Source organism: Mya arenaria, chromosome 13 (genome assembly GCF_026914265.1).
Source record: "Mya arenaria isolate MELC-2E11 chromosome 13, ASM2691426v1".
Lineage (NCBI taxonomy): Eukaryota > Metazoa > Mollusca > Bivalvia > Myida > Myidae > Mya > Mya arenaria.
In genome coordinates this window covers 16617540-16628454 of record NC_069134.1, presented here as the reverse complement: position 1 = coordinate 16628454, position 10915 = coordinate 16617540, and the positions used below count along the sequence as shown (strand labels likewise).

Sequence of the window (10915 nt, the reverse complement as noted above, 5' to 3'; positions counted from 1 at the left end):
TGGCTACCAAATAGGACCGAGAACCAAAACATGGTGGACACATTCGATTAAATTATTCCTAAAGACTAAACAAGTTTCGTTTAGTGATAAAATAAAACGTATATTGACATATTCATTTAAAATTCATTATTCATTTTGTATTTTGAGGAAATCTGATATTAAATAACATGTTAAGAAATATATAACAAAAATTTGTTTTTATTACAACACAGTCGGACTGACAACCCGTGTTTGCTAATCGATGACAGCTAAAATATGTAAACATGGCTGGCAGCCTACCTAGCACCAGCAGCAGTAGTCTTTTGCCCTACACATCTCAGCAGCCTGAAAATGTAATAATGCTTTTTATGAAATATGCAACACGTGTTTTTTGTAGCCGTTTTCATGTTTCCAATTTATATTCCATGTTTTGACAAATTTGCACCAGAAGATTAACGTAAATTATAATTCATGCAAGTTCATAACCTGATAGTGTAGACTACCTAATAGTGTTGATATTCATGTTGTCAGAGACACTTTGCAAATTAATTGCAAGGCCCGTATCTCTGGCATTAATAATTGTTAGTTATGCCTCTGTTACGCCTGAAAATTCAACAACAAACTAGCAATGGTGTTCGCTCTGCAGCACCTCATCAATTATTCTGGATTTTTATTATTCAGAATATTCAAACCATGGAAGAACATTGTTCTTATTTCCAATGATGATGCTTAAAATCACACCCATGCCCTAGTCTAAATTATCAGACTTTATTGTACCCGATTCTACACTTGTCTGGTTAAATCAACTGAGTGTAGGACAAACCACCTGTCAGACAAAACACCTCCTGCTTTTTTGTATGGATGGAAACTCCCCCCTTTTATTTTTACAAAGCCGACAAAACACACCCTTAAAATTCCACAAGGCAGAAAAAACACCAGTTTTTAAAAGAATGGTACTGTGGACTAAACAATCCGTAACCAAATGATAAAAAATCCATTCACATTATTGTGCCTACGCCATGCACATTGGGAGACTGGGTCAGGGTGGCTCCTTTTTTGGTATAACATATGTCAGATATAATTAAAATCAATAACATGTACAGTTTCAATTGTAGACACTTTATTGTTTCAGACTATCCTTGAATGCCGTGTGTGTGACGAGGTATTCCACCTGCAAGGAGACAAGGTGCCGAGGCTGCTCATCTGTGGCCACACTGTTTGCCACCAGTGTCTTGGTCGGCTCACTGTGCATGGACATGCCATACTCTGCCCCTTCGACAGGCAGCCCACTGATATTGGTACATATATTTGTGCCACATTTACTAATACATCATCAGTTTTTAACACTAACCCATTTATATTGATGAAGCTATGGCTCAAAGATCTTGTTACATAAAAAGAAACAGAAAATTCAGATTGCAGATAAAAGTATGTGATGTGAGAATTTTGTCAGAATTTCTTTTTGATAAAATCAGTTAATCTGTTACCCAAAAAGCATGATTAAAGTTTAAACTTATGACTATTTTTAATTGCAAAATAATCAGTGTACATTGTAGGTTTCTTTTTGAATTAGAAGAATATTTCATTGGTTATTCCGCAAAACATTTAGCCTTTAAAACAATAATAAAACTGATGTATGTAAATGAATGTCTTTCTCTGTTCTACACTCCCAGGCGACTCTGGTATCTGGGGCCTGAAGAAGAACTTTGCCCTGTTAGAACTGCTGGAGAGGCTACAGTTCTCCCCCCAGTCCACAGCAAGACAATGTGGGCTCACAGATGATATGAGACTTGCCAAGGAAAGAGATGTAATTTTAAGATAAAAATGGATTTACTTTTTCAACAAATTTAAATTGCCACACTAAAAAACATTTTGTGTTTAGATTCAATTTGAGATAAATAAATCATTGATTTTTATATTTGAAGAAAAAATAATACATCCTAATGTGTTTTGGCCTTAGTTTTAATCTATGAGCCTTAGTTTTAAGCTACAAGTCTTTATTATGATTATTGTCGTTTTGTTGTGTTTTGCTCAAACATGTAGGAATAAAGATGTTTTGCTTCAGTTTGCCATTCCCTGTGATGAGAATGAGATGCACACAGCAGTGGTTTACTGCATCACATGTGCGACTCACCTGTGTCTGGACTGTTCTGAAACCATCCACAACACTCGCACCCTTATAAAACACAAGCGTGTGCCCATCTCAGAGAAACCTAAGGAGAACCCCAAGTGTGCATACCACCCGATGCACTTTGTGGAGTTTGCCTGTGTGGAAGAGGAGTGTAAAACTAACCCACTCATGTGCTATATATGTAAAGACTATGGCAGACATTTAAACCACAAAGTAGGTGCCATGCATGGGCTATTGTGTAAAAATGCTTTATATGATCTGCAGCAAGCAAAAATAGGTCACACAGTTAATACACATATGACTTTGTTTGGAAATTCGATGTCATATGTTGATTCCTGATATAGCAAATAGAATGTTGCTGCCCATGTTGTGTCATACATACTTCAAAGATTATTTTCATTTTCTTTTTTTATTCTAAACATACTTCAAACAATTAACTATAAGTCTTATAAATTTCTGCTGGATGATTATTATTTTACTGTCAGAAAGTTATTTGTTGTCCAACACTTTTTTAATGGGAATGTACACTATATTTTCACAGAAACACTATACAGCTCATAGATGCATTTAAGTAATAATAAACAGATCAACTGGTCTAACATTATTATTTCTAATGTTTTCATCTTTTAAAACTGTAATTAATTTATTTTATCTTGGTTAGGTGGGTTTATTCAGTTTTGCATTTGTTTTCCACTTTAGCATTCTTTGTTGGAGACTGAGTCTGAAGTTGTGCGGACAGCTATCACAAATGCCCTGGTGCGGGTGAGGTCGTTTGGCGAGGAGGTGCGAGATTCTATACGGAAAATCAGCACCTCCATACACCAGATGGAAGGGGGCTACACAGTTGTGCAAAACATAAACACATCCAGCTCCACACAGCAGGTGAGACTAGCATAGGTGAAGTGGTTAACTTTATTTCATCTTCTTATTAGTTGTAACATAAAGGTTAACTGTTTGCTTTATCAACTTTTGTACATTCAAAAGGTATTATTTAAATGATTTTTTTCAATCCTCAGTGTTGAAATGAAATTGAATAGTATGTATATGATGTTTTCTTTTTTGCACATTTAAATGTGATTATAACAAGAGTTATTGGCAATATCAGATATGTGCATATATACATGAAGTTGTTTTTTGTTAAGATAACATGCCATTAAGTGCATTACTAGTCTGTTTAAACACATGCTTTTAATTTTACAGGTTCCAGGATCAATAGATGAGGCTCGTATCAAGGTTCGAAACTACTTCCATGCACTGCGGGAGACATTGAATCGGCAGGAGATTGCGGCGTTGACCACAGTGGACACCCACATCCGGGAGAAACTGTGCATGCTGCAACAACAACAGGAAGACATGACCATGCTCCTCTCACAGATCACGGCAGTCTGTCACCAGTGGGAGACCACGATGAACGGGGTAGGGCTTTTCACATGAAGTGTGAGAAAGTGTGTCCATGAATTCATAGTATATTTGTTACTTTCTGTTTTGTAAGGGTTCAGGGCAGTCTGCAATCTACAGCTAGAAGTTTTAAAAATGTGTATTTTCTGGACTTTTAAGTTTTAAGTTTTGTAAGGCATAAAATAAAACTTTTTATTAGGTATGGCTACTGACTCTGAGCATGCAACACGTGTGCTTGAGTAATGCAGGTGCCATATTTACATGTGAAGACTAAAATGGACAAGAAATAAGGCATCTTAACACATGCTTTCCACTCTTTCAGGACGACACCAAGGTACTGCTAGCTAAGACTGACATCGGTGTGTTACTGGACACGATTCAGAAACAGCAGCAGCAGTTCTCCGACCTGCAGGAGCACATCACACTCGACCCTCTCATACCCATCACCTTTACAAAGGTACAAAATAATCAAGGATTGGATGTTTTAGTATTGCGGTCATCGGTGTATAAAACATTTAATCAGTGAATTCCTTTTGGACTTCAGATGATCCATGCACTAACAAAAATAAAATATACACTGATAAACAGCAGAACTAAAACATAAACATTCTATATCTTTTTAGCTCCACTGTTTAAAGAATAAAAAGGCTATACTACTCGCATTGGCGTCTGCATCCTGTTAAAGTTTTAGAGCATGTAGGCATTTTCACTCATAACTCCAATAACCATCATTCAGGTCACTATTAAAATACTTCACACAAATGTTCAGAACCATTACACAATGAGGTTTCATAACTCCATATTATCCTAAATTTACAAAGTATGGCCCTTAGGAAGCAGATAAAACAAGCAAATTAAAATTTATAACAATTTTTTTTCAGTTGAGAATTTTTAAGCTGCAGTACAGGAAATATTTTTTGTCATGCTACATGTAGCTGAACTTCCTGTTGTTTATTGCAGGATAATCGTGTACTACTGTATATTGCAGAATATCGTTTACTGCTGTATATTTCAGGATAATCGTGTACATATTGGTCCAAAGATCGAAATGCGGGTTGTAATTCTGGGCTTGGATGATGCCGGTAAAACCAGTCTACTTTTCAAGATGAAGAACAATGAGTTTATAACTACCATTCCAACCATAGGTAATGCAGCCCTTTGAAAATTAAACTGATGTTCAACTCTTTGCAATTTATAAATCTTATTTGCCTACATGTACCTATAACAATCATTCTTACACTAGGTTTACCTAAACAATGCCCCAAAGATTTATCTGACAGAATGAAAATACTTCAGTTTACAGATTTGTACAGATATATTCCCTGAGGAATAATATTCCCCTGCTGGGGGCATATGGCATGTATGTATGTGTATGGAATATAATATTTTAAAAACATTGGCCACACTTAACGTTTATTGTTTCTGTATTACTCAGTGGTTAAATATATTTCATTGAATGTTACTTTAATAGTAAGCTTTTATTGACATAAATGATGTTTAACTCCAGGTTTCAATGTGGAGACTGTGGAGTACAAAAATGTTAAGTTGACCATCTGGGATGTGGGGGGCCAACACAAGATACGACCCCTGTGGAAACACTACTACTTCAATACTCAAGGTCAGATTTGTATGCACAAGGGATTTAAAAAACAGTCCAAATTAAAAATCGAATATTGGAAGAAGTTGGACAAACAATTCTGACTGAAAACAAAAAAGTGCATAATGATACATGTAAATAATACACATCAACAATGTTCAACGTTGTGTTCGATTTATTATCAGTGATAAGCTTTAGACTTTAGATAAATACCAGATAAAAGACTATAAATTAATTTAAGTATGAATGATTTTACTGTACATTCTGTGTGAAGGTAATGGTTGATAATCGATTCTGAGATTTTTGAGTTAATGGCAACCTCAGTTTTTTAGGAATTAATTTTGACAATTTTCAATCATCACTTTATCCCTCTTAAGAATAGTATTAAAGTTGAGTTTAAGCCCATCAATTTTGCAAAGAAAACAGTAATAAAGCAATAGGTATTTGTCAGTCTACTCCTCATGCGTGCCTCAGAGAGTAGAAATACTGCATACACTACAACCTAAATGGCATCACTCAAAAATCATTCAAGATCCATTTCAAACATAGTAGACATGTTACCAGTGACAATACACACTTATGTAGCAATACCCTTTACTTTGTTTTTATGCCCCTACATTTTCAGGGGTGGGGTTGAGGAGGCATATATAGATTTGCCCTTATCTGTCTGTCCTTTGTCTGAGTGTCACATAATCTTACAGGTTTCTTACAGGTATATGAGCCAGAGTCACAAAACTTTAAAGGAATTGTTATCAATATCTGAAGTTACGCACTTGCTGTTCTGTGTGTTGCTTTACTCAAAAAGTGCAGAGTTATTGCCCTTGACGTTATATGAAAATATTGCATATAAAGCATGTAATTTTGTGTCACGCATATTTCCAAAAGTGTGAGAGCCAGAGTCATGAAACTTTACAGGAATGTTCGCCAGCATGTGAAGAGTGCATTTGAGTAATAGCTTCTGCATGCCTTCAGACAGAGAAAACATATGGCCCTTCACTTTATGAAAATTTTATATAAAGCCTGGAATCTCGCATCACCACTATCTTGATAAGTATGTATGTGCCAGGGTCATGAAACTTACGATGAAAGTTAACCAGCATGTGAAGTTGTGTACCTGTTGTTGTTTGTGGCTGTGCCCCATTGGAGTGACAGCCCTTGACAAACAGAATTAGGCAAGTGAATACAAAGTGATATTTAGTGTTACACTTATTTAAAAAGAATACTTGAGTGTGAGTCATAAAACTAAAAATGTAATTGAGCTACAGATATCAACCCCCCCCCCTTTAGAAAGTATAACAATATTTACACAATATAATCTCTCACAGCTATGCATAAAACGCAAATAAATCAATGTTTTGTGGTTGACATTACATCCACTGTGCTATTGTTAAATTTTTCAACTGACAGGTGCTGGAATTATTTAGCTAGATTTAGACAAATGACTGGTTTCGCTTATATGGCATAGTGTATGTTGCAATGTGCACATAATATACTCAAATAATAGTGCTTTTACAAATCTATTTTAACCCCCAGTAGATATATTCGTGGGCTTAATAAGCATGGGAATTTGTGTGACATATCACTCATCTTTCATGAGTTATTGCCTTTGATCATTAGACATACACATGTAGTTAAAAATGGTCTAAAAAGTATTTTGTCATCTGTAGCTAAAAAGTATTGCAGAGGTCTACACTCATGAAACTTGTTAGGAATTTTGGTCAGTTTTGTAAATAGTGGATATGAACCGTGGATTTGTGTGACATTTCAATTGTTGTTAGTTCCAAAACACAAGTTTTAACCATTACAGCGTGGGAGTTCTTCACTTCTGAGATAGCTTTGGAAGCTGTTTAAATTTATCTGTTTAAAATTGAGCCTTAATAAACAATGTTGATATTTCAGCGGTGATATTTGTGATAGATAGTCACAATACTGAGCGCCTGGATGAGTCACACAATGCTCTGGTTAAGCTGGTCCAAGAGAAGGAACTCAAGGATGCCTCTCTACTTATATTTGCAAATAAACAAGTAGGTTGCTTATATGTATCATCAGAAAAAAATAAGGAGATAACCTATTTTCATACTTGCTCAAGATGCTTTTTTGGTACTTTAAATATATAGGATATCCATCTTTAAACTGTAGGGATGCAAACAAATGGCAAAATTGATAATTCTTTTGATTGAATATTTAATTATTTGATTACCAATGAATCTTTTAGAATGTATAGTTATCCTTTATTATGTACTATGGTAATACATGCAGTAAGGGCCTTTTAACCCTTCTTTGTCATAGCCGGATCCCAGACAGACCCTGATTTTCAAGTTTAAAGTGATTCAGACCAATGATGGTCTAAGTAACTGACATGAGTCGATTACAAATACATACATGTATAAGATGATATACAGCAATATGACATGATAAACAGCACAGAGAATGATATCCTTTCTCCCACAAAGTATCAATTTGAAACCATATATGATATAAACAACATTCTGTACTCCCCACCCAGGACCTCCAACCATGTGTGAGTATTGAGGAGCTGACTGAGAAGTTTGGATTGTTCAAGCTCTGTTGCAACCGTAGCTGGCACATCCAGGCGTGCGACACCAACATGGGGACAGGGTTACAGGAGGGCCTGGAGTGGCTCTCACGGCAGATAGTGGCTGCTGGGGCCCCTGACCTGCCATGAGAAGGTCGCAGATGCTAAGATGTGTGAAGGCAGAAATTTGTGGGATGAATATCTGATGGCTCTGCATATTCATTGTTGGCTACAGAAATACTGCCATACTTGCCTATCTTGCTGATGTTGTGGTTGTGAATGCACTTACATACTTACATAAAGTTGTGTGTCCCTAGTTCAGAAGAGCCACCCGACACAAGACATCGTGATTCTCTGTAACAGTTTTTATGAGTGCACTTCAATACAAACTAGATAGTACTATTCCAAATGTTTCCTTTACTGTCTTATTTTTGTTTTTGAAGGAGCATAGAAACTGTGTACCAAAAGTATTATTCAGATAAATGTACATTGGACGTGTGTTTGAAATTAGATTAAATTTGCTTTGTTAATCAATAAAATTAATAAAAATACCTTTGCCATAACTCAAGCAAAGTAATAATATTAAACATGATCGGACTATTCGTACATATTCAGCAAGGGCCACAATTGTGGTGTAATGTGGTTATGCCCCTTGTTAAAACTGAGACAAAAACAAAAGTGTTGGCATTTGCATTGAGACACTTCTGTCAGTATATTGATATTATTTGCTATCATGTTTATTTTCTAGGGACTTTGTGATTGTTATTTTTGGTAATATGTACTACATGTTTGACTAACTTTGTCCAAGTATCTGGCATTCCCCTTCATTGTTTTATTGTTATTTTTTAATATCACTGTACTGGTAGATTATTTCTTGATTTCTTTTGAGATTTAAAGGAAATAGACACCAGTTGATACAATGACTATGACAGGAAGTTTCTGGAACGCTTCTTGACAGTTAAATGTGTGAAATGAAATGAAATGCCTTGCAAAGTGTTTGTAAAATTTAAAAAACATTCCACATTTTTTTTAGACTGGGAAACCATTAAGGGCTCTTTTTAGAAGGGGAAAGTATTTATTATTTTAATCATGTAATATGATGTATTATCGGCATCATACAAGTTCCCATGGACAATTCTATGCTTGTTTTGAGGAAATACTCAGTGCCTCAGTATTTGACGATTTTGGGACCATCTGGTGTCTAATCCCTTAAAGCTTCTGTATTGTTTCTAACTATAATTATGTTAAGCCGGTTCATTTTGTGTTCCAGAAAGTCATATGATACTCATTAAACTGTTATTACGCAGGAACAATTTATTTTTCCTGTTATCATGATAATCCATACATAGTAAATGTACATTATAGTAAATTTATCACTTTGTTTCTGTATGACACATGCTACTAAAAAGAAGGGATTTTTGTAAGACCACACAAGATTTCTGATAAGAGCAAAGAGATTGCGACTGGTGGCATTGGTACTATTGTGAATATTTCTCACATTAACTTAATTCTTGATTGGTAAATAATTGAAATAAACTGGTGTATAAAAAATTTTCATCTTGATATTTGAGTTGTAAGAAAATGATGCAAGTGTGGCATTAACAAAGCCTGAAATGTATGAAAGTTCTTGCATATTGTTGATTATTTTGTATACTGGTCTGTTTATTGTTTTATTGAAAAGTGGCAACTGGTAGATTTAGTTGGATAAGTTAAAAACTGACATCATATATTTGTATTGATTTCTAATAATGCTATCAAGGTACTAAATCCAGTGAATGTTTTCTCACAATAGTAATTTACCTGCCATATTATTGTATTGTTAAAGATGGAATAATCAAAATGAAATTCAATACTAGTGTTATAAGCTTGACTATTAGTAAAATATTGAGAGCTGTACTACTCACCATGGCGTCGGCTCCAGTTTCACACCTTAGTCAAGGTTTTGCATGTAAGGACATTTATGTCAATGTCTCAGCAAATATTTCATGTATTGCAATGGAACATAATAAAAAGGATTTAAAACCATCCAACCTTCTTAATAAGTCAAGTGACATAACTCTATCTTGAATATGATGCAATTTATGGAACTCATTTTTCAACTTATAAATTCTGGTTAAGGGTTTGCATACAAGCACACGTCTTTATAAATCAACTTTGATTAATTCTAGTTAAGGAATTACATGTAACCACATTTAAGTCAATATCACAGCAAATACCAGATGTATTGCAAAGAAACTGTAGAAACAAGTTTTTCAAACTGTCCAATGAACCAAATGAATCAAGTTAGAAAACTCTATTTTGCATGTAATGCCAGTATTTGCCCTTTATTATTTGACTTAAAAATTCTGGTTAAGGTTTAGCATGCAAGCATGCATAAGTAAATATCTCAGCAACTTCTTGTATTGCATTAACACAACTACTTCAGATGTATAAATGCATTGCCTTTTCAAGGGCTCCCAACCATCCAACCTACTTATTTATTAACCAAGTAAGATAATTATCTTGCATGCTAACATTGTCCCTTTGATATTTGACTTTATAATTCTGGTTAATAGCATGGAAATTGTCCAGTGTGCCAGTTCTGCCTGGCTCAATATTCCTGAGGCTCAAATGAGTTTGGCTGGTCCCTGGGATAGCGAACCAAGGGGTATTGGAATGTAGTAAGGAATTTTAGTCCTCTGGATTCTTGGTCATATGTCAACTTTTTTCTATTCTACAACAATCTATTCAAATTACCAACACTATAATTATTGTACAAATGGCATTCTCTCCAACAAGGCCAATATTTAGGGCATTTGTCATGTTCCTGTGACACCTGGTTTCAATGTAAGCTATCATATTGAAAGTGTTAACCTATTGCTGTTGGTATACTAGTCTACAGTTTAGTTGTAAGAACAGAGACATTTACTCAAACTCTCTGTCACCATAACCAACTTTTAAGACAATCAATTCAAATATTGATTTTCTGCACTGACCAATGATGTGTTGTTTCGAACTTGCTTAGCATTATCTGCTGCGACACCCTGTGGCGCTGTGTATTGCGGATTAGAGGTCATAAAACACACCTGTTAAATCTGCAGTCAGTTATAGATTTTGTATTTAGTGTTGCTTTGACGGGAAAATATAATTTTATTTTCTACAGGTCCTTTACACTCAACACGATATTGATCATTTAATTTTTATTCACACACTTCATAAAAGTAATAATTACTTTTTCAAAATCAATTTTATCAATATGATCAAAATAGTTTGCAAAACTTATTTACAAAAAATG

At 34.9% G+C, this 10915-nt stretch overlaps 1 protein-coding gene across 1 annotated transcript; it reads left to right on the top strand.

Moving 5' to 3' along the window:
• Window positions 1–113: 113 nt before the first annotated feature.
• Window positions 114–9491, top strand: LOC128214099 (E3 ubiquitin-protein ligase TRIM23-like). The gene is made up of 11 exons (XM_052920353.1): window positions 114–332; window positions 1112–1277; window positions 1653–1786; window positions 2045–2323; window positions 2810–2992; window positions 3311–3526; window positions 3831–3965; window positions 4524–4653; window positions 5016–5126; window positions 7005–7129; window positions 7612–9491. Exons 1-11 carry the CDS (start codon window positions 264–266, stop codon window positions 7789–7791), a joined length of 1728 nt encoding a protein of 575 aa, XP_052776313.1. The 5' UTR covers window positions 114–263; the 3' UTR covers window positions 7792–9491.
• The last annotated feature ends 1424 nt before the right edge of the window (window positions 9492–10915 follow it).